This window comes from Schistocerca gregaria, chromosome X (genome assembly GCF_023897955.1).
Source record: "Schistocerca gregaria isolate iqSchGreg1 chromosome X, iqSchGreg1.2, whole genome shotgun sequence".
Lineage (NCBI taxonomy): Eukaryota > Metazoa > Arthropoda > Insecta > Orthoptera > Acrididae > Schistocerca > Schistocerca gregaria.
In genome coordinates, this window is record NC_064931.1 from 372300925 (window position 1) to 372328292 (window position 27368).

General features: G+C 38.3%; 1 protein-coding gene across 2 annotated transcripts in view; it reads left to right on the forward strand.

The window, feature by feature from the left end:
• The window catches only part of LOC126299130 (gelsolin, cytoplasmic), a 260550-nt gene that overhangs the window by 203235 nt on the left and 29947 nt on the right, over nt 1-27368 (forward strand). Inside the window, exons 5-10 of one of the 2 annotated variants that reach the window (XM_049990875.1) lie at nt 10204-10316; nt 11329-11506; nt 11622-11743; nt 11857-11955; nt 12179-12193; nt 22574-22711. In XM_049990875.1, the coding sequence (XP_049846832.1) occupies nt 10204-10316; nt 11329-11506; nt 11622-11743; nt 11857-11955; nt 12179-12193; nt 22574-22711 (665 nt within the window). The remainder of the gene's footprint in view (nt 1-10203; nt 10317-11328; nt 11507-11621; nt 11744-11856; nt 11956-12178; nt 12194-22573; nt 22712-27368) is intronic. The other variant, XM_049990876.1, reaches the window with a different exon arrangement.

Genomic DNA, 27368 nt, shown 5'->3' on the forward strand with positions numbered 1-27368 from the left:
ATGTAGTGAACAAAATAGTCAGCTAATGTTTCATAGGACAATAGTTCCTTGCCAGCGATACAGTTCTTGTCACTCTCTTCTCTAGCACTACTAGTGTCAAGTGTTATTAAGTACCTTGTGTTTACTGGTGAATAAATGTATGTTTGTTCGTGGTACACTGGAGTTCCATTTCATACAACTGGACGAGTATCTCAAATGCACAATTGTAGTTATTCAGACGGCAGACACCTAGTTGCGCCAACAGTGTGTATGAGGGGGAGTTCAAAAGAAAAGGAAATGACAGTGTGGACGTAATTGAAGTACTTACTTGAAAGTAATCACTAGAGGCCTGAGCACAACCAACCACTGTCCCTTAAGCTGAAGGATTCTCTGTTCCCAGAATTCCTGTGACTGTGAGAGGAGCCAATTCTCCACTGTGTCCTTCAGTTTATCATAAGAGTTGAAACACTTCCCTTTGAGATACTTCTTTAGTGGACCAAATATATGGAAGCCACAGGATGATATGTCCTAACTGTAGGGTGGATACTCAAGCTGCTCCCACTACAACTTGGCCATTACAGTTTGTGTGACCTTGGAGATGTGTGTATGAGTGTTATTGTGAAGCAGAATCACTCCCTTCATGAGCAGCTCAGGCTGTTTGCTCTTGATGTGTTTGGATAGTTTACAGTGTGTCTCACTGTACACATGACCATTTATTGTTCTTCTGTGCCCAAGAAATTCAGTATCAGACCTTTGACATTGAAACAGATGGTGAGCATCAAGTTGCCTGCTTAGGGTGCTGCTTTTAATTTTCTGGGGGGAGGTGATGACACATGCTTCCATTGCATACATCCCTTACTATGTTGTCCTAAGGTGGAGTATACAAATTTCAACCAGTTTGGTTGTTACAATGTTTCATACCTTACCATTTGAACACTACTTATATAAGGAGATTGGATTTCCCAGATATATTTCCAGTGCCATAAATTTACACTCGTGTCTGTTTTTAGATTACTTCAAAATATCTCAGGTTCCTGCTCTGATATGTGATTTTCAGTTTGTAAGTCTTATTACTTCCTGCATGGAAAAATATTTTAGCCATAAAAGTTTCAAAGTCTAGTCTTTACTATTTCTCCTTTTTGTTGATTCAAGTTGTTATATGATCTAGTGTGGATTTTGTGTAACAAGTTTGTCATGTGGAGTAAAGTATTGCATTTGCTGAGTTAGAAGAAACTCAAGATTTCTGAACCCTGTTTTTTTTTCTTTATTGTGTTTTCCATGGTCTATATTTAAATTACCACAGATAAGGATTTTTACAGTTTCAGTTAATTTGTTTCCATGTGTTGGAGAGATTTATTATCTCCACCAGGAGATGTGTGTAGGCATAAAGCAATTGAGGAACATTTTAACAAAACTCAACACACACGTTCAGGATAAGGGTTCAAACTTACATCCAACTGTCCTAGTCTGAGTTTTCCATGCTTTCCCTAAATCACTTACGGCAAATGTTGGGATGGTTCCTTTGAAGGGCCATGGCTAATTTCCTTCCTCATTCCTCTCTAATCCAAACTTGTGCTCCATCTCTAATGACTTAATTGTTGACGGGACGTTAACACTAATCTCCTCTTCCTCCTCCTCCTCAACAAATTCCGTTCATAGAATTTTACAAGAGAAGTATTTTTTAGTTGTGCTCAATATCACTGATTCAAAAAATTACAAAAATATAATACTGGTGATCCATATAAATAGGGATTGACAAGGGAATAGTTGAAGTTTGACTAATCTCCTTGACAAGGAAAAAGTTAGAAATTACAAACTTTTACAAAACTAGGCATACTCATGTTTTCATGCATGTTTCTTCGTTAGCACTACAAATGCTTCCACATTTTTATTTGTATGTTTGTGAGTGAATATTAAAATCTAGGAGCTCTTTTTATGCAGAAATTTGTGCTCTGCAACCGCACAAACTTTTCATTTGGAGTAGCTGTTTTCAAGTCACAGGTGTTGCAATGTGAGCACAACTCACTTTTATTCCAAACTAGTAAAAACTTTTCTTGAAGCAACAATCTACAGCTGTTAAGTAGTTGAAATAATGCATTGCAAACCACCAGCTGTACCAACATGACTTTATTGCTCTACCAGTTTGGGCTCATAAAACTACCATCACTGGAGGGAAAGCTGAACATTGGTGATTTACCTCTGTGTTGGCTCACACAATATTTATTAATTATTATAGCAACTTACATCATATCATCATGATCACAAACTTGAAATATTTCAAACTGATAAAAATTGGTTATATTGTAGTATAAATTATAGCTAAATGGCTGAACCAATTATGTAATTTTACGAGAAATTGTATGCTCTTTCATTTTGATGTCTTGGAATTTTTTTGTAGGATGTATCATTTTAGAGTTACAAGCAAAGAACTGATAAAAGTTCAAAAATTACATGGATTCTTGGCCCTCAAAAGTTTAGCACAAGCCAGAAATCATCGCAGACTCATTAACTCTGATTTGGGATGCCCAATGTCGATTAAAACTATTTGCAGCTCTTGCATATTTATTAGTGAGCAGAAGTCTAATGTGTCTACGCTAGTCGTAGTAAGAAATCAGTGTTCAGTTTTTGTTTTATTCATAGACAGGGTGTCTCTAAAATAAATAAGATGTTTAAACACATGTTGTTTCCTTTGTTGCTACAATATGGTTACAGTCTATGTTGAGATCTTCATTTCAAGGCGCAGTCGTGCACGTCTCACTCTGGTTTATCTTGCACGCTCCATCTTCTGAAATGTATAAGAATATTCTGTAGCTTCTAATGTCGTAGTAATGATACTAAAACAGTGTGTACAACAGCTATTAATCTTGTAGTTAAACAGTGGCTGAAAATGAGAGTTGAGCAGGACAATATGCATTGTCGTTCAACAAATGCTTAGCAAACAGTTGGTTTGCAGTGTAAGGTGGTGTGGGATTGCCTGACAATACACACATGCAACAGTAAAGGCTATTAAATTTAACTTTCAAATTTAATGATCAAAGTTCGAACCATGCAGTATAAAAGAAGGATGAGTAAACTTTTGTGGAATGTTGAAAAATGGAGATGTCAGGCCTTGTGAGGTGCATTTTTACAACTTCAAATTTAAATTTTGTAATATTTTCTTTTAGCCATTATGTGAAAATTGTATTAAAGTACCAGAATCTGTTGAAAAATGCATTTTGAAACAAATTGATTGTTCGAGTTTTGTTAAAACGGATCTGTTCTTTTGAGTGATAGGAATTCTGTGGCTGATATTTGGAAATCCTGTTCACTGTTTAGTGTCTTCAGTTGTTGTAGATGTTTGTAAACTATTGTTTTCTTCAGAGATGCAGCTCCTGTCACTGAAAAGCTGCTTTGTACAAGAGTAGGCTGGCAATTCATTGTTTGCTGTACTGGGACCATTGAGCTTCATTCATATCCATAAACCCGTGTTTCATCACCTGTTACAGTAGATTTCTGTAGCTCGAATCATTGTTGACATCTAGGGTCTCAAGAGCAACTTGCATTTCCTGCTGCTTTTTTTCTGAATCCAAGTTAGGAGCAAATTTTGCTGTCACACAGTTCATATCCAAAATATTTCATGGTATGAGTAAATTGATATGCCAGGATCATCAGCAACTTCTGATTCTGATTAAGCAGTCATTCATATTCTTTTTTCACTTCCTTCATGATACTGATATGGTGAGCTATTCAGGTCACTCGTCTTCTTCTTCATGGCCTCCTTTGAAGTGTGTATAGCTCATGTAAACATCTGCTTTACTCACAGCAGACTCACCAGGAATAATATTTAACATCTGCATAACTTTACTGCATTTAAATTCATTATTTTAGGGAAATTTAAAATATAATGTCTGATCCATTTGTATACTAAATAAGCAATTGCTGATACGAAGTGCCTTTAATCCTTTTAACAGCTGACAATAAATATCAGATATGGCCAAGACTGGACAGATATCTCAGATTGTTTACAAACACAGTAACAACAAAAAGTGGACAAATCAGACTAACACAAAACACAAAATTATGCATTGCCCAATAATTTTAGAACACACCTTGTATTTGATCAAAGTCTGATTCACTTCCTCATGTATTGTGGTATTTCAGTATGTATTTCACCCCATTTAATGTAACATAGATTAACATTTCAATTACTGAAACAAATACACAGTTTTTTGTTTATGTTGTACGAAACATGGATGTGAAAGTTATTTTCAAACAAATGTAGAGTCCCTAAGGAACTAGGGCATTCTAAAACATTGGCTGAGCCCACACAATGGAAGCATAAATCTTTGCAAATAAAATATATATTTTATGTTAGAGAAAAATTCAACTACTCTATCAGTTCACCAGATACTTTGAAGCTTGTTACTACATTCACAAGTGAACTTGAACAGGTGAAGTTAGTTCTGGTTAAGGTTGGTTAGATGGTTTTATTTAGTTCTAATGTATTCCACTGATCATTTGAAGAATTCTGCCATTGAAATGATGGGTCAGTTTATAGGATGTGTGTACATGATTAGTGTTCACATTAATGAACACAATCTTTTTAGTCCTACTCATGCAACTACACTTAAGAACAAAGGTTTTTTCTGGCTAACAAATTTTAAGTAAAAATTCATCAATGGAATAGGAGCACCTGTCCAAGAGAAACAATTTTAAAAACTAATTTGCTATCTGTCATAAATTTTATGGTATTGGGCAAATGATCAAAAATTGTTGTTTCTGTATGTTGGACTCCTTTCTGAGCCACTGGCACCTTCAGTAATAGGTAATGTCATTTTTTTCCCCTCTGGTGTTGTAAATATGGACATCACTGTTGCTCTTAACTGTAATAGATTATTTGAGGAATTTCACTAGGTCTTATGGGTTGATTGTATAAAAGCATTTAACCTTAAGTTAAGGCAGAAAGTAACCTCAGATCAAGCTTAACCTGGAAATCTGCATTGTATAAATTTTAACCCCAGAACATATTGCTGTGAAGTTGGATCATATTTGACTGGCAAAAATATGATGTTCAAAATCAGGTTCATCTCTAATTGTCAGTTTACAGTGTAGTGGGATTAAGATTCATCACTTTTGTTATTAGCAGATATCAATTGAAATAATAATAAAATTATTAACACCAAAAAATGGTAAGTGAATATTTGACTGTGCCAAACCACACTGCTGATGGTCAGAATACTTCTCCAATCTGGAAGGTGAGGTTAAGGGAACTACCAGCTACCATGTGTACATACTTATTAATCTCGTAACACCTCTTGGGAGATGACTCATAGTTTGTGTGATTAGTTCGAAGGCATTTTATACACTCTTTGCAACAGAGTAAGAAACAAAAATTCTAAATATTTGCAGTGAACAGTTAAGCATGGGAATTTTGAAAGCAGCCAAACATCTCTTATATATGATCTCTTTTGGCTTCAGTAGCAGTAATTATGAAATTATTATTAAATTTTTAACTACCAAGCATGTCCTTAAACTGCTAGGACAGTTCCATGTGCGTTAATAAATACAACATAAGCAAGTATTTGGAAATACATTAACCTCATTATAATCTGTCCACAATCTTGAGTGAGAGGTTGTGTTGCTGGTAGCAGTGGAGAAATTCACTCGCGTCAATTCTCGGATTTTATTTTATTCCCCACACCCCCCCTCCCCCTCCCCCTTCATTTGTTTCTTTTTTTCCACTTCACTGATTATAAAGATAATTATAACAGTATTATCATGCCATGACATTCCATACCACACCACTGAAACCATACCATCCTCAATGTTTTCTGAGGATTCTGGACCAGTGATAGGCAAAATTGTGTGTGCAACAATTCTATGGATGTGAATTACATTATTTCCTTTAGATTACTTTAGAGGTATCAGAGTATTCAAATGTGTCCACCGAGGAAGACAGAGATGAAATCCAGCAACCTCCTCAGTCCGTGGAAGGGTGAACCCTCACTTGGAGTTACATAACCAGACATTTAAGCAGAGGTTTTAGAAGAGTCCTTTAGAGCAGTTGGAACTAAAGCTTATAAACCATCTGATGAAATCAACTAAAAGAGACAACCCACTGGCTGCAATGTGCATGTTGCCCTTAACCTTCAGATTTTACACCACAAGGACCTTTGAATTAGTGGTTGGTGATCTGTTTAAAGTAGACATAGCAACAGCTTGCAGAGCTGTCCATCAGGTATCGGCCTGTGTTGCCTCATTGAAAAAGGAATTTATCAAAATTCCAATGGGTGAAAGTGACTTTAGGGACACCGAGCATGATTTTTTAAAATCAAATAGTGTATTTTCCTGGCATTTTAGGTGGTATTAACCACGCTCGTATCCTCATCGGATTGCCTGGTGGCAAGAATGCTGAGATGTTTAAAAATTGTCTCAGGTGGTTGAGTGATCTCAGACACTAAGCTGTGATGTTTAAATATTGTAGCTAGATGGCCAGGATCTGCCTATGACAGCAGTATTTTGGGAAATTCATGTGTACGTGCTTAGTTGGAAACAGGAGAAATTCCAGAAGCCATGCTTCTGGGAGCCAGTGGCTATCAGTGTTGCAGGTATTTGTTGATGCCTGTACTTTGTGAAGAAATGGCAACTAAGTGAATCTATAACGTGCCCACAAGAAAAAAAGATCACCAGTTTAAAGAATATTTGGAATAGTAAAGGCTATTTCCCTGTTTGAGTTTAGGACTCGGATAGAAAGTAAATTGTACAAAAGCTATAATAGCTGCAGCATTCATCTGTCAATGCGTCAGACGAGCAGCCTGAAACTGATGACTGTGTACACTGGTGTCCGACATTAAATCAACTAATGTAAATTTTGCAAAGTTGCATTTATTTTGCCACAAAACAGCGTAAGCAAGTGATAGTAAAGTAGAAACAGTGTAAAGAATACAAACATAAACTGCTGCAACATGTAGAATGGTAGACAAAAATTTTCTACACTTTTTCCAACTTAATGAATTTGCACACACATTCCAACAACTGGTTAATGTATTCAATGTGGGCTGTGACCACCTGTGGCAGCAATAGAGGCCTGATGATGATGTGGCATGCTGCGAATGTCATCAGTCTCACGTTGAGGCAACAACGCTCATTGTTCATGCAGAGCAGCTCGCAAGTCTTGGGGAGTGGTTGGTAGATGCTGATGTTATGCAACCCGTCTGCCTAGTGCATCCCAGACATGCTCCATGAAATTAAAATTGAGAGTGAGCAGGCCATGCCATGTGTGCAGAACCTTCAGTTTCCAAGAAAACATTGATCACCTGTGTCCTATGAGGTTGAGCATTATCGCCCATCAGTACAAAGTGTGGGCCGACAGCACCTTGCAACAACCGCACATAAGGTCCTTTTTGTGTTACTTGTTACCATGGTTATAGCACGACACCTTTGATAATAAATACTAAGTACCTACACTGTCCTGAATCTGCGGTCAAAGTGCGGTAATCATGTTGCTAGCCAATTTCAGCCATTATTTTTACTGCTCACTTTTGTGCGACCAGTATTTTTTAAGTGATGAGCTACCCCAGAAAATTATGCCATGAGATGTTATTGAGTGGAAGCAGGCAAAATATAGCAGGAGGTTGATTGTTCAGACTCTATTTGTTGTATAGAATTGAATATAGTGTGGTTTTTTCAAAATTTAGCTAGAGTCCATCAGTTTCTGATAACCATTTTATAGTTCTTTGAAAAATATGTCTTCTGTTGCTTCCTCTCTAATGGGATTTTTTTTAACACAGTATTGTCTGCAAAAAGTACCAATTCTGTTTGTTAATTGTTAAATGGGAGGTAATTCACATATATAATAAATAAGAGTAGATCTAAAATTTAACCCCATGGGATTCCCTTTCTGATTTCTCCCCAGTCACTAAAATTTTCTACCCTTCTGATATAGTTTGAATTATTCAGTACAACATTTTGCATTCTGTTCATTAAATACTATTTCGACCAGCTGTGCATAAAGCCATCAACTCCACAAAACTTGAGTTTTTCTAAGAGAATAACATGATTTACAGTAACACTTTGGAAAGATCACAAGGAATATCAACTGGTGGTATTTTATTATTTAAGGCATGTAATATTTGATGAGTGAATGCACTAACAGCATTATCAGCCCTGGGATCCAAATTGTGTTATGATATGTGATTGTTTGCACTCAAGTGTGTGACACCTATAAAGCTCACTACTGTCTCAGGTATTCTGGAAAAGCATGCCAATAAGAAAATTGGATGATAGTTGTTTAATCCTTTGACTATCATCAGCATGTGTGTCCTGTGATAGGCTATCAGAGAACTGCTGCATTTTACTCCTATGTTTCCATGCCCCAGTGGTAAATGGAAGACTGCTAATGGTTAGCGGAATTCTTATAATAAGAGGTAGTACCTGTAGATTATGCTGTTATCAAGTTTCATTATTAACCCTAGTCTTTATATTGTCATATCGAATTAGTTCACATCTGCAGATACGTAACACAGGTACCAGATTCACGAAGCAGGCTGCCTTTGTACCCTTCTGGACACAATGTGTCAAATCACTTGCAGGCACAAATTGATGGTTGCCACATCACAAATGAAGCCTATATTGAGCACTTTTAGTGCGAGTTGCAAATTTGGAGAGATGCTCTGTCCACCGATAGGTGTCTGTTTTCAGTATGTCTTATAGTTTTTGTGCAGTTTTCTGAAACCCTGGAGGTGCTCCCCCCTCCCCACCGAACTCCTTGGGAAACGAAATGGCAGAAAACATTCTTTTCATATTGTTATTTCTAAGACATCAATTAAAATAACCATGCATTAACATTTCTGGAATAAAATTGGTAGTCATGGTAGTCAAATGGTTAAGTCTGAACCTTTTCTTATGAAGAGGTTTAACAATCACATATTTTAACATGTCTGAAAAAAAATTCCTGTGCCAGTGATGCATAACATATATCACTAAGGACATCATGTATTAAGTCAGAACAACTTTCTAGAATTATGTTTGAAATTATATCAGCACCACATCAACATCCATTTTGTAGAATAATACATGATACACAGAGTAGATAGTTCAACTCTCCTATTCATAGAACAGAATGTTGCATTTGTAGTTATGTGAACTGATTTTGAGATATGAATAGACACAAATGCTGGCACTTTCGTGCTGTGTCCCAATCTTGAAATCAATGTGTGCTGATTGTGCTGATCATTCAGAAGTTTCATGTACAGTTATTTTTTCATTTTTCATCAGATCAGTAATGTATGCCACAGAAATGAGAGAAAATAGACTGAATACAAACATGAATGAGTGTGTGTGTGAGAGAGAGTGTTCCATGTCATTGTTCCTGTGCACACAATTCACAACCATTAGTAACATTCTTATATTGATAGATCTCTGCCCTGTTATGTAGTCTCTGAATCTGTCATTTTTATAAGTACCACTTGTAATATAGGTATTTCATGCAAAAGTAATATGCAACCACTGAAAGATTCTTTTATTGATGTTTATCTATTCAATGCAAGCATAAAAACTAAAAAATTTTGGTTCCATATACTAAAACAATTTTTGTTTTCCTTCTGTTGACCTCTTCAAGTTACCTAGCAAATTATAGTCTCAAAATTACAATATTCCATATTAATGTTGACATCCAACTGATGATATGATTGTTTTTCTTCATAATATGTGGTTACAGCTATTTGTCTATCTGAGGTGATATTCCTGTCATGGTTAGTAACCTAAATATGTTTAGTCAGTGAAATAACTTTCCTTGAGGTTCATCAGAAATGTGAGATAAACAGCTTTCATTGTGGATATACTTCTACGTATATCGATGAATTATTATTTTGTGTTTTGGTAGGTTACAGCTTCAAAACTGGAACTAGTACATTGGGGGAAACTGCAGTGTAGTTGGCCAGAAATAGCTCAAACTTAACATTATTGGTAGCACATCTACCAAGCTCATATGCTACAGCCGATTTCTTCTTTGAACAGATTAAAAATGGTATCAAAATCCTCTGTAAAATGTGTACAGCAAGTAATTTTGTGTCTTACAGTACAGCTGTGACAGCTACCAAATTATTAGAATGAAATTATCCATTCACAAATAAAATCTCCTAGCATGTACCGCACACTATCCCCAAACCTATTTGGTCACAAATTTTGTGTGTATGTAAGATATCTGCTGCTGCATTACATCTGAAAGTAAACTGTTGTTTAAAGGTGTGAGGTATCTCCCTGGAGGGGTGGCAAGTGGCTTCCACCATGTGGATCCTGATGCTGTGGAGAAGAGGCTCTTCCAAGTTAAAGGCAAACGAAACATCAGAGTGAGACAGGTGATTAATTCAGCATTTTGATTACCAAAAGCTACTCTGTGGCATAAAATAAGACATCATAATTTTTAAGGCAGTAGTTACTTAGAGATTAGTAAGTTATATTGTGGTAAATACAAAATTTCACTGTAGCACTTGCTTTCTCATTGAAGTGAACAGTGTCCACTCTTCTGTTTTGCTGTGACTCAGTGATGAAGTAAGGAATATCCACATTTACACCAGAAATAGTTATTAATGCGTTTTTCATGGCCAAAATGCTACTTCGGATTATTTTGTACGTGTATTTTCACAGAGTTCTTTATGGAGTTGTAATAACTAACATATGTTCTTTTTAACTTTGTGAGTAATGTAGGTCCTTGAAAAAAAAAAATGGAAGACATCACATGAAGATGAGCATAAAAGAATGCATATAAAACAAAATTCCAGTACTGTTTTTTTTTTCTAGTTGCTTAGAAATTGTGATGACACACTTCATAGTCAGTAAAGTCTTGGTAGGGCTGGGAAGAAAAGTTTCTCATTTGCAGCAGAGACAAAATGTATTTTGGCATGGACCAGCTGTGGTTCAATAGAAATAGAACTTTATTTTAATTCTCAGCATGTATTTGTGTTAAAAGTAATTGACTGAGGGAGGGGGGACATTAATGTTTAGCACAGTACTTATCAAATTCAGGAGGATACGTAAATGATGTAGGCAACATATCCCCTGTGATCAGAATGAAATGGTAAGTGGCCGATGGGCAAATAATAAGTAGTTATGAATATTTAAATTTCAAACATTTATTCTCTTTCAGAAAAAACTTATTATACTTTCCATAATTACAATGACAGTTCAGATTATTAGTTGTAAGGAAATTAATTTTCTAATAGTGCTATTTGGGATTACATAAGAAGCAAGGCTAGCATGAACCATGTATTTGTATGGTTTCCAACAATTTGATTCTCAACAAATTAAGAGATTTTAAAGTCATAGTATATACTGAGGATTATTTTTTTAGTGACAAAGTAATCTTTCTAGGTTGATGTCAACATTTCTTCAATGAACAAAGGTGACTGTTTTATACTGGATGCAGGGAAAACCATATATGTTTATATGGGTGCCACTAGCAAAAGAACTGAAAAACTGAAGGCAATTAGTGCAGCAAACCAAATCAGGGATCAAGATCATGCTGGAAGGGCTAAAGTTATTGTTATTGGTAAGTATACTACATATTGTGGTGATAGAATTTCATGTATTTTATCATTTAGCTTTGACTCTGTGAGGTGATGTATTGAAATATTGTGTGATGGAATGACCCTTTCTTTTTTCAGATGAGTACAGTAATGACGTTGAAGTGATAAAATTTTTTGAAGAATTGGGTTCTGGATCTCCAACTGAAGTACCAGATGAAGATGAAGGTGGGGATGATGTAAACTTTGAGAAAACCCAGGAGGTACTTAGTTTTCTTCTGTGGACTTAGCTAATTTTGCATAACTTTCTATAGTTTGTAACTCTTCAATTAACAGTCCAGTAAAATATGTACTACTTGAGAAAATCTGTTTGCAGGCAGTTGTGACTCTATATAGGGTTAGTGACGCAGGGGGTGAGATGGTGGTTGAAAAAGTTGGAGAGAAACCACTTCATCAAGACATGCTGCAATCAAATGTAAGTTTATATGATGCTTTTTATTTTTTATTTAATGCTTGAAATGAAGTGTGGAGTGTGCTGCAGAATGTTGCAGATATAAAAAGAACTTTATTCCATAACATGATTTTTGTTTGTGTAGAGTTTTGAGTGAGTTTTGAGTGATTTATGAACTGTTAATTTTTTAGTTTAGAGCTGGAGTTTGCATGAACTGATGGTATTTATTATTTTTTCATTACCACAGGAATTTGGAGGCCAGGTATGAGATTCCAAAACACCATAATTTTTGGGCATTTGATATAGTAATGCTTGGTTGTGGTATGCATGTAGATACTTCAAAAAATTAACTGTTTTAGGTGGCATATACTAATGCAGGATATGAGAGATATTAAACTGCTTGTCCAAATCAGCTATGTATAATGTATTAATTGTAATATTCTAATGGGCTTTGTGCTCTTTTAGGCCAGTGCACTTTCTTAAACATTTTTCCAATCAATAGATATAATTAAAGTGTGAAGCCTAAAGGTCTGCAAAACACCCTTCTACTACTGATGTAACTTAAACATTTAACATACAGTGTTTCACTACTCCAGATTTCCTTAGATGTGTGAGCTGGTAGAAGCCAGAGGTTGCCGAATCTTTGAGACTGGCAGTACCATTAATTTCTACTTAAACACTTGTTTTTTTTTTCTCCCCCCTTCCCACACTGCCAAAACATATTTGTATGCACATGCTTTGTCCTTATGGAAGATGATTTGCAGTGTAGACCTCTTGTATACAGATTTCATGCTGTTCTATTGTTTTACCCTATGCAAGGTAATCAAAAGGAAAAAACTAGTTATCTTTCTTGCAGTGTAAATTGACTGACTTTCTTGGTGCAGGCAACTAGCTTCTACGCATTGCTTTGAATACTACTATATATCTGGTGTAAAAGGACAGACCGATGTTCACAATGTGTCCAGTAACACCACAGTAACAAAGTGGCTCACAAAATCGCTGACACAGTTTTTAAAATGGTTAGAACATTGGTAAGCTATATGCTGTTAAATTTGCTTTTGTTCAGCACTGGGCAGCGGAACTGTAAAAAAATAAGAGAGCTGTGCAAGATCCTACACTTTTTCATGCAAGAAAATCACACAGGAATATTCCAGTTTATCCGTTAGAATGAAACACCTCTACATATACATACATACTCTCCAAACCATTATGAAAGGGATTGTGCCACACATAAGGTAGGTTGTCTTCGTAATCAAATTGTGTATGAAGTATGAGAAGAACAAAGGCTTATCTGCCTATGTGTGCACTGTAATCAGTTCAGTCTTGTTTTTGTGCTCCCTTTGGTAGCAGAATATAGGAGGCTAAAGTATATCTCTAGATTCTTCAGTTATACTGGTTCTTGAACTTTTTTAAGAGGCATTCATGGGATAATTGGCTTATAATTTAAAGTGTGTACAAAGTCAGCTTTTTCAGCATTTCTGTGACATTCTCGAGTCAAACCTGTGACCATTTGTGCTGCCCTGCTTCGTTCATGTTAAATATCCTTTGTTATTCCTTTGCATACTTATTACTCACACTTGAGCTATATTCTAAGACAGAATACACAAGTGATTTGTTAAGTCTCCATAGTAGGAGGATTGCATTTTGCATGGGCACCACTGTGGGGAGCCGGACTTGGGTATCACGGGGATGTCAAACTTGTCCCATCTGTCCCCAGACCGGTCTGCCACTGTGGTTGCCCCGGTTGCTGCCTGAAGTGGGGCTAAGCCCTCGCCTGTGGATTGGGAGGTCGTTCCAAGGCATGGCAGGCAGCGACAGACATCCCCGGAGGCTGATCAGAAAGCCTCCCCAGTGCGTCTGACAAACAGGTTTTAGGCACTGTCTCTGGCTGAGCCAGATGCAGCTGCCTGCCCTGTTTCAGAGGATCATTCTCAGCCTTCAAGGTCCGGGCAATCGCAGAGGGTGGGCTTATTGGTAGTTGGGAGCTCCAATGTTAGGTGCGTAGTGGGGCCCCTTAGGGATATGGCGGCTAAGGAGAGGAAGAAATCCAGTGTGCACTCTGTGTGCATTCCGGGAGGAGTCATTCCTGATGTGGGAAGGGTCCTTCCGGATGCCATGAAGAGCACAGGGTGCAGCCAGCTGCAGGTGGTGGCACATGTCGGCACTAATGACGTGTGTTGCTTTGGATCTGAGGAAATTCTCTCTGGATTCCAGCGGCTATCTGATTTGGTGAAGGCTGCCGGTCTTGCTTAAGAGATGAAGGCAGAGCTCACCATCTGCAGCATCATCGACAGAACCTACTGCGGACCTTTAGGGTGGTGGGATTTCGGGTTCCATTGAATAGGTCAGGAGTTCACTACACTTGGCTGGCGGCTACACGGGTAGCGGAGGCTGTGTGACGTGGACTGGGCGGTTTTTTAGGTTAGAAGGCCTCGGGAAAGTACGGGGTGGGCTGCAATCTCAAAGGGTGCATGGCAAATACAGGACGTGCTTGGATTAAGGAACAGTCGGAATTGTAGTAGTAAATTGTTGTAGTTGTGCTGGGAAAGTCCCTGAGCTTCAAGCGCTAATAGAAAGCACAGAAGCTGAAATCGTTATAGGTACAGAAAGCTGTCTAAAGCCTGAAATAAGTTCTGCAGAAATATTTACAAAGTCTCAGATGGTGTTCAGGAAAGACAGATTAGGCAGACTTGGAGGTGGAGTGTTTGTGTCTGTCAGTAGTGGTTTATCTTGTAGTGAAGTAGAAGTAGATACTCCGTGCAAATTGGTATGGGTGGAGGTTATACTTAACAGCTGAACTAAGTTAATAATTGGCTCCTTCTACTGATCCCCAGACTCCGATGATATAGTTGCGGAACAGTTCAGAGAAAATTTGAGTCTCGTAACAAATAAATACCCCACTCATACGGTTATAGTTGGTGGGGACTTCAACCTTCCCTCGATATGTTTTGCAAAAATACTTGTTCAAAACCGGTGGTAGGCAGAAAACATCTTCCGAGATTGTCCTAAATGCTTTCTCCAAAAATTATTTCGAGCAGTTAGTCTACAAACCCACACAAATTGTAAATGGTTGCAAAAACATACTTGACCTCTTAGCCACAAACAATCCAGAGATGATAGAGAGCATCATGACTGATACAGGGATTAGTGATCACAAGGTCGTTGTAGCTAGGCTCAGTACTGTTTCTTCTAAATCCACCAGAAACAAACGCAAAATAATTTTATTTAAAAAAGCGGATAAAGTGTCACTAGAAGCCTTCCTAAGAGACAATCTCCATTCCTTCCAAACTGACTATGCAAATGTAGACGAGATGTGGCTCAAATTCAAAGGTATAGTAGCAACAGCAATTGAGAGATTCATACCTCATAAATTGGTAAGAGATGGAACGGATCCCCCGTGGTGCACAAAACAGGTCCGAATGCTGCTGCAGAGGCAATGGAAAAAGCATGTGAAGTTCAGAAGAACGCGAAATACTGAAGATTGGCTAAAATTTACAGACGCGCAAAATTTGGCATGGACTTCAATGCGAGATGCCTTTAATAGGTTCCACAACGAAACATTGTCTCGAAATTTGCTAGAAAATCCCAAGAAATTCTGGTCGTATGTAAAGTATACAAGCGGCAAGACGCAGTCAATACCTTCGCTGCGCAGTGCTGATGGTACTGTTACCGACGACTGTGCTGCTAAAGCGGAGTTATTGAATGCAGTTTTCCGAAATTCCTTCACCAGGGAAGACGAATGGAATATTCCAGAATTTGAAACACGAACAGCTGCTAGCATGAGTTTCTTAGAAGTAGATACCTTAGGGGTTGCGAAGCAAGTCTTCCGGTCCATATTGTATACCAATTAGGTTCCTTTCAGATTACACTGATACAATAGCTCCCTACTTAGCACTTACATACAACCGCTCGCTCACCCATAGATCTGTACCTACAGATTGGAAAATTGCGCAGGTCGCAACAATGTTTAAGAAGGGTAGTAGGAGTAATCCATCTAACTACAGATCTATATCATTGACGTCGGTTTTCAGTAGGGTTTTGGAGCATATACTGTATTCAAACATTATGAATCACCTCGAAGGAAATGATCTATTGATACATAATCAGCATGGTTTTAGAAAACAACGCTCTTGTGCAACGCAGCTAGCTCTTTATTCGCACAAAATAATGGCCGCTATCGACAGGGGATCTCAAGTTGATTCCGTATTTCTAGATTTCTGGAAAGCTTTTGACACCGTTCCTCACAAGCGACTTCTAATCAAGCTGCGGGCCTATGGGGTATCGTCTTAGTTGTGCGACTGGATTCGTGATTTCCTGTCGGGAAGGTCGCAGTTCGTAGTAATAGACGGCAAATCATCGAGTAAAACTGAAGTGATATCAGGTGTTCTCCAGGGAAGCGTCCTGGGACCTCTGCTGTTCCTCATCTATATAAATGACCTGGGTGACAATCTGAGCAGTTCTTAGGTTGTTCGCAGATGATGCTGTAATTTACCGTCTAGTAAGGTCATCCGAAGACCAGTGTCAGTTGCAAAGCGATGTAGGAAAGGTTGCTGTATGGTGTGGCAGGTGGCAGTTGACGCTAAACAATGAAAAGTGTGAGGTGATCCACATGAGTTCCAAAAGAAATCCGTTGGAATTCCATTACTCGATAAATAGTACAATTCTCAAGGCTGTCAATTCAACTAAGTACCTGGGTGTTAAAATTATGAACAACTTCAGTTGGACCTGGGTGTTAAAATTACGAACAACTTCAGTTGGGAAGACCACATAGATAATATTGTGGGGAAGGTGAGCCAAAGGTTGCATTTCATTGGCAGGACACTTAGAAGATGCAACAAGTCTACTAAAGAGACAGCTTGCACTATACTCGTTTGTCCTCTGTTGGAATATTGCTGCGCGGTGTGGGATCCTTACCAGGTGGGATTGACGGAGGACATTGAAAGGGTGCAAAAAATGGCAGCTCGTTTTGTATTATCACATAATGGGGGAGAGAGTGTGGCAGATATGATACGCGAATTGGGATGGAAGTCATTACAGCAAAGACATTTTTCGTCGTGACGAGATCTTTTTACGAAATTTCAGTCACCAACTTTCTCTTCCGAATGCGAAAATATTTTGTTGAGCCCAACCTACATAGGTAGGAATGATCATCAAAATAAAATACGAGAAATCAGAGCTCGAACAGAAAGGTTTATGTGTCCGTTTTCCCCGCGCGCTGTTAGGAAATGGAATGGTAGAGAAATAGTATGATTGTGGTTCGAAGAACCCTCTGCCAAGCACATAAATGTGAATTGCAGAGTAGTCATGTAGATGTAGATGTATTTTGCCAGTGAACCAGTGTCTCCTACCTGCTACCTGCCTTACCTGTGATAAAGTGTTAGTGATCATTTCATTTCATACTACCACAAATTGGTACACCTAGGTATTTGTATGAGTTGTGACTTGATACATTGATGTCATTGTCAGTGGATAGTTTTTTTTATTAAGTGGACAATTTTACATTTCTGTAAATGGGCCATCAATGGTCTCATAACCTCTGTTGGGCCTCTGGTTGCCCTGGAATTGTATGTAGATAAGTTTTTGCATCCATTGCAGCTCCCGCTCTGTAGCATCTGCCGAATGCCAGCACCAAGGCACCATCCGACGGTTGTTGGTGTGGCCCCTCTCCCATGGCTTTCACTTTTCTCCCCCCAAAACATGGATTATGCTTTTTTGCTGATGACCCACAGTACACCCCGAGCCAGAACTTTGTTTAGGCAACTATCACCTAAATGTTGTAGTGCGGTCCCATTTCGTGGGCTGTATTTTTGACAAAAAGCTGATGTGGCTGCCTCATATTCACCACCTGAAGACTTCCTGCATGTGGAAGCTTAATGCTCTCCATCAGCTGGCCCACACATATTGGGGTGTAGACCATGCTACTCTTACCGATCTTTACTGTGCTTTGGGTTTGTCCAGACGAGATTATGGTTGTCAGGTTTATAGCTTGGGAGCTCCTTGCACTCTGAAACTACTTAACCCTGATCATCATTATGGGGTGCACCTAGCTAACGGTGCCTTTCGCACTAGTCCCGTTGACGCTATCCTCTTAGGAGCATTGATTCCCCCTCTACAAATATAATCAGGGTGTCTACGACCCGGGACAACCGGGAGATCTGGGAAAACCCGGGAATTTTTTCATCCGGGAGAAAACCGGGAAAAACGCGGGAATTTTTTAGAATTCTGGGAGTCTATTATTGTTTTAGTTTTCAGTTAAATTTTTGTGATTTTGGCTGGTAAGAATCAATACTCCAAAGGATATTACTGTATCCCGCTTCTGCGGAATAATACTGCGGCTACAAAACATGAACCAGAGGGGAAAAAAAACGAAAATAAAACTTGAGTCACAAAGGAAATGTGCCACATACAACAGCAAAAAATAGTGCTCATACAAGAGTCTGCTAACAGCAAAGTGTGTCAAAGGCTTTAGGAAGACTATGCAATGCTTCCTAACAAAAAATTGCTTCCGATGAGCATGCCATAACAGACAGTACTGGTACTTAAGAAAATTTACATCCGAATCTGGACATACAAATGTGACTGTGGAGCCAGACTGATGATGTCCCATATATTGGTGGAATGCCTCCTTCTTTTGGCCCTTCTTACAAAGTATAGCCTTCCAGATTCCTTGTCTTTAGTATTAGCAGACGAATCATGGATGGTTCAAATGGTCCTCAGTTTCCTATGTGAAAGAGGTTTTTATTTTCAGATATAAGATTTTGCTTTACTTGTGGAGTGGGGGAAGGGTGGTTGTGGTTCGGCCTCTGTTAGTGTTTTCCCTGGAACCCATCATCATTCCCCTGTGCAAAGATTGCTATTTTATCCCTCTGTTTTTACAGTCTGTAGATTTGGCCTACTCTTTTATGCCTTCTACTGTGTTTTTTAACTTCCTCACTTTATAGTTTGACCTCACTGATTGGATCTGTCCACTTGTGGATCCTCTCTCTTTGGCAAGTAACTTTTGAATTGCGGAACTGATGACATTGCTAGTAAGTCCCACGACTCCCCCCCCTCCCTCCCTCCCCTACACCAGTCAATCAATCAGTTAACATAGTGGTTTTATTATCCACACCATATTCATAAAGTATATTAAATAAGATGATGTGGTTGATAATTGTAGGCTCCTGTGAAAGTGACAACTTTGCAGTTTGTATATTGGTGTTGCAGATTTGTTCGGCACACAATTGGCCTGGTCAGAAGCATGCCTCATGTTGACCTATCAAATGTTCTGTCTATTGCTCCAATGTGGTAAGCAGGGCAAATGAGAGACCTTTGTAGGCAATTGATAGAAATGTAGTATCTTGGTAATTGTTTTTTGGATCTGTCTTATCCCACTTTTTATGTAATTGGTGAATCAAAGAATTTTTCCAGTCTGGAGCATTTCTGTGATTATACATTCTTCCCCTGTGCTGTGTTGTTTTTGAGGTGTTAAATCATGTTTTGTATTACCACTTGTGTAGGTTGAATAGATTTTTCATTAGGTGCAGTTAAGTAAAATTGGGGTCTATCTGCAAGTGATTGAATTCAACAGTTTCTCGAAGTACTGCTTCAGGGTATCACAGCTGACCTGTTCATTCGTCTCCTGTTTTCGTTCAGGGTGACTAAAACAGACTGGGTGGCTTGTACTTCATTAGTTCTGCCCTAAATGTCCTTCTAAAATTTCATGTGTTATTTCTTTTGAAATTATTATTGATTTTGTCTAATCTTTTGAAGTGGTATGCCTTTCTAATATGTCTGATTCAGATTTTGTATTTCTAAAAAAAAAGTATACCAATTCTCTGGAGTTTTGTGGCTATGCCAAGTCTTCCATGCTCAGATATGGGGCTCTGTCACAGTCTGAGGTCCACTTCTGTGTTTCATTTTTTGTGATGGTTGGTTGGTTTCAAGTAGTTAATTACATGTTTGTGTGTTGGTCTATAATGATTTTGTGAACTGTTCTGTGTTCTTGTATGTATTGTGTGCCTATATGTAGGAGTTGAAATTGTCAGAACTTTCTTTGTTTGGCATCAGATGTATTTTGATCTGTGAGAGGTGATGATCAAACTCTAGAAAACCCTTGCATACCCTCACAGTCATGATTTCTGGAGACAATTTTCTGGCTGTTGCCACATGATCAATTTGATATTCCTCTATGTGGTTTATTCTTATTATTTTGTTTCAGCACTTAAATTAATATTGGAAACAATCATAATAATAAAGCAATAAAGTGATAACTGTCCAGGATGACTGAATTTGGATTGCCAACATAAAACTAGTTTAGGAAAGGTACATGCCAGAGACTGGTTCAGTGGAAGAGTGGGAAGGAAAATGGAAATTTCATATGAAGGACCTAGCTTACGAAACCCTTGTTACATAAGTTCGTGACTAATACTGAACAGTTTAGGACACTTTTGATGTAGGATTAATATAGGAGATAGAAAAGATGCAAAGAAGAGCTGTGTGTTTCATCATGGGTTGGTTTAATCAGCATGAGACCATCAAGAATATACTTGACCAGTTCCAGTGGCATATACTGTTAGACAGACATAGTGTGCCACAGAAAGTGTTGCTGTTACAATTCAGAAAAGTACATGATTCAATGATAGTTAAGCAACATATTACTTCCTCCCCCACGTGATTACATCTAACAAAATAGCCATGATGGGAAAATTGGTGGACCTGGAACTGAAAAGAGACTTGATGACAGTCATTGCTACTTATCATTTATGTATGGAAAATGAAGTGGGGATGTAATGACAGAAAGATATGATGTATTGTCCACAAAACACTGTTACATGCTGTAAGAACAACAAATCTTCATGGAAAAATAGTGTGTGTGTGTCTTTTGTTCTTATGATTCTAAATTATTTTCTTGTAGCTTTCAGCATGTTTAGGAAACTTCAAGTGGATTTTTGCAAATAAAATTAAATTCACTTCAATTAATCTCTGCTTCTTTAGTCATGAAGGGTAGATACTAACTTGAGTTGGGCTATAGGCTGATTTCTTTGCTGAAAAGAGGAAGACTTCTCCAAATCATACTTATTGCCCCAATAAACTTGTATCACTCCTATTTGAAGTACTGCAAGGGATATTCAGTAGTCTTTCTTGTGACACATACTGGTAATGTAAAATATGTGGATTATTGGACACATTTCTGCTGTTTCCTGTGTCAACATAATTAGCACTTACAACTACTGTTGTGACTTATATAATGTATCTAATTTTGGAATCCTCAGCAGAGAAAATTTTCTTTCTGTCCAAAGTAATTGCTTTTCCGCTAACATATGTGTAAGTTCTGGGAAAGAACAATTAAGAGAACTAATCATGAATGCCTAAACAAAATTTTCAGTCTGTTCCTCCAAATAAAACATAGTTTACTTTTTATGCAGACAGAAAGCTAATTTTCTTGCATGTGAGCTATTTCCCTTTTGCTGTATTGCCAAACAATTTGAAACAAGTGGTGAAGACAAAATTTTTCTTCTCTGGGAAACAGACTAAATGTTTACAAAATAGTAAGTATTGAACATTAAAATATTGTAGGAAAGTTTTCTCCAGTAATTTTATTAGATTAAAATACTCTTTCAAAAGCAGTTTCCATGCAACTGGTTGGTGTGTTGACAGTGTGTTAGCCAAGACTAGTGTCAGGAGCTTCCTTACTGGGAAATGAGTCAGAGAATTAGTTTTGTGTCAGTTGACTGGATATATTGAAACCTGTTATTAACCATTTACAATTTGTTGAGTTGTGATGTATTGCTCGTTTATTAAGTACAATACACTGGTTATGCAGAACACAAGCAAAAAGACTTGAAACTTAAGTCCATGTGTAGTTGACTATGAACTGCAGTTCAGAATCCAGCACGCACAGTAAACGCTGCAAAGATGAAGTCTTTCACAGTAGTCATTGTATAAATAGCAGCTTGATCACAAAATCCGAGCATTGATCAGGAACAACAATCAAGTGGTCCTCTGCTACTTTTGTTGTTACCTTTTCTCCTAGTCTGAAAAAGCTGATAGGCACCATGTGATCCTATGTTGTGCCAGGAGGCATGTTCATAGCTTGCAGCACCACTCACATTGTAAACGTATTGTTTTGGTAGTGGTGGCGGGCAGGATGGGGGGTAGGGGGCACACACATGGAACTGTGCAAACCCAATAACATGTATTGATGTTGAATTTGTGGAAATAGCATACTTCATTATGAATAACAGCACTCAAAGCATTGGGGTCTGCCTTATTCATGCATGTAACTGTAAACGTAACTGTACTACTTAAGGAAAAAAAAAAAAAAAAAATGTCTTCAGTATACTGATTATCAATGTACAGTGCATATATTTTAGAGGTAAGACTTACTAATTGAACACTACTGATATCAAGTAGTGATCAAAATAAATAACTTTCAATAATGCAGTGTTTAAATTATTTTGTTTGTCAGCTGCTACACCATCCGAATGAGCAAATCTGAGACATAAAAATTTACTGTTTTCATATTTTAAAAAATTATACTTTAAGGTTAGAATTGATAATTTTTGAAAGTTCTTACCTTTAATGAGTAAATGCATGGATGACTGATTTGTGTAATGAAAATCACTAATTGCATTGAGTAAAGCTGTTTAAATTTTTCCAGGACTGCTTTATTTTGGATACAGTGACATCAGGAATATATGTCTGGATTGGCCGACGTTGTACAAAGGATGAAAAAGTGGAAGCAATGAAAAGAGCTCAGTCATTTTTGTCAACAAATAACTATCCTGTGTGGACAAAGGTATGTTCATAAGTTACAATGAGCTGGTAAATCTGTAGTTAATTTTTGCTTCAGATATTAACATGTCTTCTCTTTTAAAACTTAAATATCAAAAAAGTTTGCTACCTTTCAGTGTACTACCTCTAGATCCTATTTCAATAAATAAAATGCTTCAGGGTATGTGACCACACAGTGATATGAAAAATCTGCAGATGCTTTAGTTGCTAATGTAGGCAGCATGCACCAAAGTGACTAATTATTGCCTCCCTATTTCTGCAGTTGAAAGAGACTGTGCAGTAGACGACAGTGATGGGGGGGGGGGGGGGGGGGAGGAGGTAGTAAATGCTATTGCTAGGAATAATTGTTAATTTTATTGGTTGTCATTGGCAAATCTGGTGCCAGCTGTCATCATGCCATAATGATGTGCTACAGTTTACATATTATTAGATGGTTCCTGAGACCTAAGGGCTAGTGAAAGTCTAGGTAAAATGCACATATGGTGTGGTTTGTGTACCTCAATGGTACAGATGGGTATACCATAGGTGTAGCCTCAGTGGAGGGGTGTGTATGGCAATCCGTGGATCCTGAAGAGGGGCAGCAACTTCTCAGTAGTTGCAGGGACAACAGTCTGGATGACTGACTGACATGGTCTTGTAACATTAGTCAACATGGTCTTTCTATGCTGTTCCTGTGAACAGTTGAAATCAAGGGGGAACTACAGCTATTACTTTTTCTCTGAGGGAGTGGAGCTGTACTACATGCCTTAATAATGATGTCCTCTTGGATAAAATATTCTGGAAACAAAATAGTCTGGTGGGCAGGGACTATTCAGGGGGATGTCAGGAAAAAAAAGGGTGCTTAACAGGTCAGTATGTGGAATGTTAGATCCTTAAATTGGATAGGTAGATCAGAGAATGTAAAAAGAGAAATGGATAGGTCAAAGTTGAATGTAGTGAGAATTAGTGAAGAGTAATGCCAGAAAGAACAGGACTTCTGGTCAGGTCAGTAATGTGTTGTTAGCACACAACCACAAAGGGATAATGCAGGATTAGGCCTAATAACACAGTAAGCTACTATGGGAAGCATAGCGAACACACTGTCATATCCATCACAGACTCAAATCCAGTTCTCACAAAAATAGTTTGTGATAGCTAGTTCCACAGTTGATGAGAGTAAGTATGATGAGATAAACAAAGTCATTCAGGTAGTTAAGGTAGATGAAAATTTGTTATGGGTGACTGGACTTTGATAGTAGGAAAAAGAAGAGAAAGGAAAAAAAGTAGGAAAAAAAGGCAAGGGAAAGAAATGCAAGAGGAAGGTGCCCTATAGAATTTTGGACAGAGTGTGATTTTATCACAAAAAATGCTGTGTTTAAGAATTTTAATGAGGAATAAAAACAGTCAAGCAGTTGCACAAATTTTATTACATTGACCTGGTTTCAGTACCAAGTATACCTTTGCCAGAATTAGTTAGTTACCTATACTTTTTTTTAATCATCATAGGAGATTAATGTCAAAAACCTTAAGTAGCACTATAAGTATTAAAACAGAAAAAAAGTACTACTTACAAAGATTCACATTGCATGGAGAGATAAAACATGTTACAGCATGACAGTCAAACAAGTAAAAGTTGCCTTGTAAAACCAACATTAAAACCATGAATATAGCAAGCCACTGGGATTGACATCTGGCAGGTTTGTTGACTGATTTTGTTGCTATGTGGAAACAGCATGGTGTATGTCACCTATGGGGAAGTGAATAGTGTAGAGCAGCACGAATTAACAAAACAGTATTATTGTAAATGAAAATAGTTAAGAGACCAAGCCTAATAACAAAAATGTAAAGATGGGTAATAACTGAAATATACAGGGAATGCTGTAAAGTGAAACAGCAGTTGTAATTGCTATTTGTAAGTAAAATTGTCTTGGTTTTCAAACTGCATAAATTTTAATAAAATTCTCAAGCTTTTAATGGCCATCTCTGCCATCATTGTCAGGAGTAAACCCACTCACTACCAGGGCTGGCACAGTTTTCCACTTCTGTAGCCACGATTGTGGCCTCTGCCACTGAAATGACTCTTGCACAGAAGCTAATTGGGCAGCTTATGGCAGCTCCGGCCCACCGTAAGACTGTAAAATCAGGTGGCGTGAGGGGCTGGCACCACATTTGAAGCTACTATTCCTGACCCACTAAAAGTGTCAAACATTCATTGTTGCTTCCTCTCGACATCCAAAGCCTGCCTTTATGCCCTACTAAGTGTGTACCTCTGGCCTCTGTTAAAATTGCTGCTGTTCATTCTAATCTTCCCTGTCTTGTTTATAATGGAATACCAGTATGTTTATGCATGAACCAAGACTCGTGTTTTCAAACTATTTTCTGTCTTTTTTCCAAGCAACACTCAGCCATGGTCGACTACCGAAGCTCCCTTGTTTAGTATGTCGCTTATACTCAGTACAACACTATTCAACTGTGCAAATTGTGTGACCTATATAGATGCTGCTGCATTTGCAAGGGATACCATACACACTGGGCACATGCAAAGCCATGTCACAGGGTGTAGCATATCTCATGTCCTGTTGGCGAGCTGGAACACTGGTCTCAGCCCATGTCACTGTAACACACAAGTTAGCTTGTCACATGTTGTCCCACAGTCGCGAATTTCTTCATGGACCACTTTGAGGAGCAGGCTCTGAACTCAGTGGCATTGCTTCTGTCTTGCTTCCTGAGATACAATGATGACACCTTCCTGATATGGGTTCATGGTGAAAATACACTGCAGCAGTTCATAGATCACATGAATTGTGTCCGTCCCAACATTAAATTTACCATCGAGATGGAGAAGGATGGCAAGCTACAATGCTTGGCTGTTTCAGTTTAGCAGATGGCAGGAGGCCGGCTCGGTCACTCACTGTACAGGAAACCAATGCACACTGATCGATACTTGAACACCAATAGGTTTTAACCACCCTTTACACAAGAAAGTGGTCGTGCACAAGTTAATACACAGAGCAAAAGTTCTCTGATGACCACCCATAGTCTGAATTGAACCATTTGAGGCACGTGTTCAGAGAAAATGGTTATATAGAGAGAGAGACGTTGGAAATCCTTTCAGGTGCCACTGAAGAACAACGCCTTGTGAATCAACAGAAGAGGCCAAGCTGGTTGCTTTCCTGCCATCCTGTGGGGTAGTGAACAGCAAGTTGGGACATGTGCTACAGACATATGGACTGAGACCAGTTTTCTGGCCCTCCCCAAGATCAGACCTACGCTGCACCCTGTTAGACGACTTGGCTCTTTGTGTGTCTGGTGTGTATGGTGTCATTCGTGAATGATGCAGCATCTATATAGGTCAGACAATTCACACAGTTGAACCATGTTATACTGAGCGCAAGCGACACATTGAACAAAGGAAGCTTGACAAGTTCACCATAGCTGAGCATTGCTTGGAAAACAGACACAAAATACAGAGTCTTGGCTTGCGTATCAACGTATTGGGATTGCATTATAAGAGAGGCAGCAGAGAGCAGAGATCAGAGATCAGAGTGAATAGCAACAATTTTAACACAGACAAGGGGTACACACTTAGAAGGGCATGGGGACGGGCTTCGGATGTTGAAAGGAAGTAATGATGAATGTTTGACACTGGTAGTGGGGTGGGAGTGGCAGTTCCAAATGTGGTGCCAGCCCTTCGTGCCACATGACTTCGCTTGATCCTGGGGCAGGGTGTGAGTTACCATGAGCTGCCCAATCAGCTTCTGTGCACACGTCATTTTGGCCCTCTTATTGGTGTCAGAGGCCGTAGTCACAGCTATGTAAGTGAAAACCCTGCCAGCCCTGGCATTAAGTGGTTTTACTCTTGATGAAGATTCCAGAGATGACCAATGAAAGCTCGAGAATTTTATTTGAATTGATGCAGCTTGAAAACGGAAGATTTTATTTGGACATGCTGCCTCGAAAGACTTGAGCACTGTCCTGTGCTGATGGTGTTAAAGTGCTTGAAATGAACAGAATTATCATAATAGGTATAAAAGCTATGGAATACAATAAAAACAATTAGGAGGAGGAAAACATTGTTTGAGAACTGTGTGTAAAGACCTCCAGCGAAAGAATAACAATATGTCACACAGTGATGAACAGTGGTTTAATGCCATTAAAGAAATATTTATTTCACAGTGGTAACTCTTCACTGAGAATGAGACAATCATTGTCAGACATGTGCATAAAAATTTCCAGTTCAAGAATATCAAGCCTGTAGCCTTTCTTTCCTTCATGGAGGATAGTAACTTAACTCTCAATTCAATTTGTGGCCTATTATTAGCAGATTATTTGCAAAGGATGAACTCTGCATATTATTACTCTTACTTCCTAATAAATGCACTTTATATCTGATAACTGATGGCTCTTCCAGTATGTACTACATAATAGATTGACCAAGTGTCACAGGTGATTTTATAAACCCTTGAATTATGCAAAGAAGTTATTCTACAGTCTGTTTTTAGTGGAAAAGGCAACTTTGCATCCACATCTTGAGTCTAGCAGATGACAAATTCAGTAGGGAAGGTCACAAAATATGGAGCCAAGAGAATTTTTTTACTGTTGTCACTGTCAGTATTAGCAATATTGCTTAAAGTAGTGACTTAGCTGTTAGTTTTTAGTTTGAAAATATTATCAACAAAGGA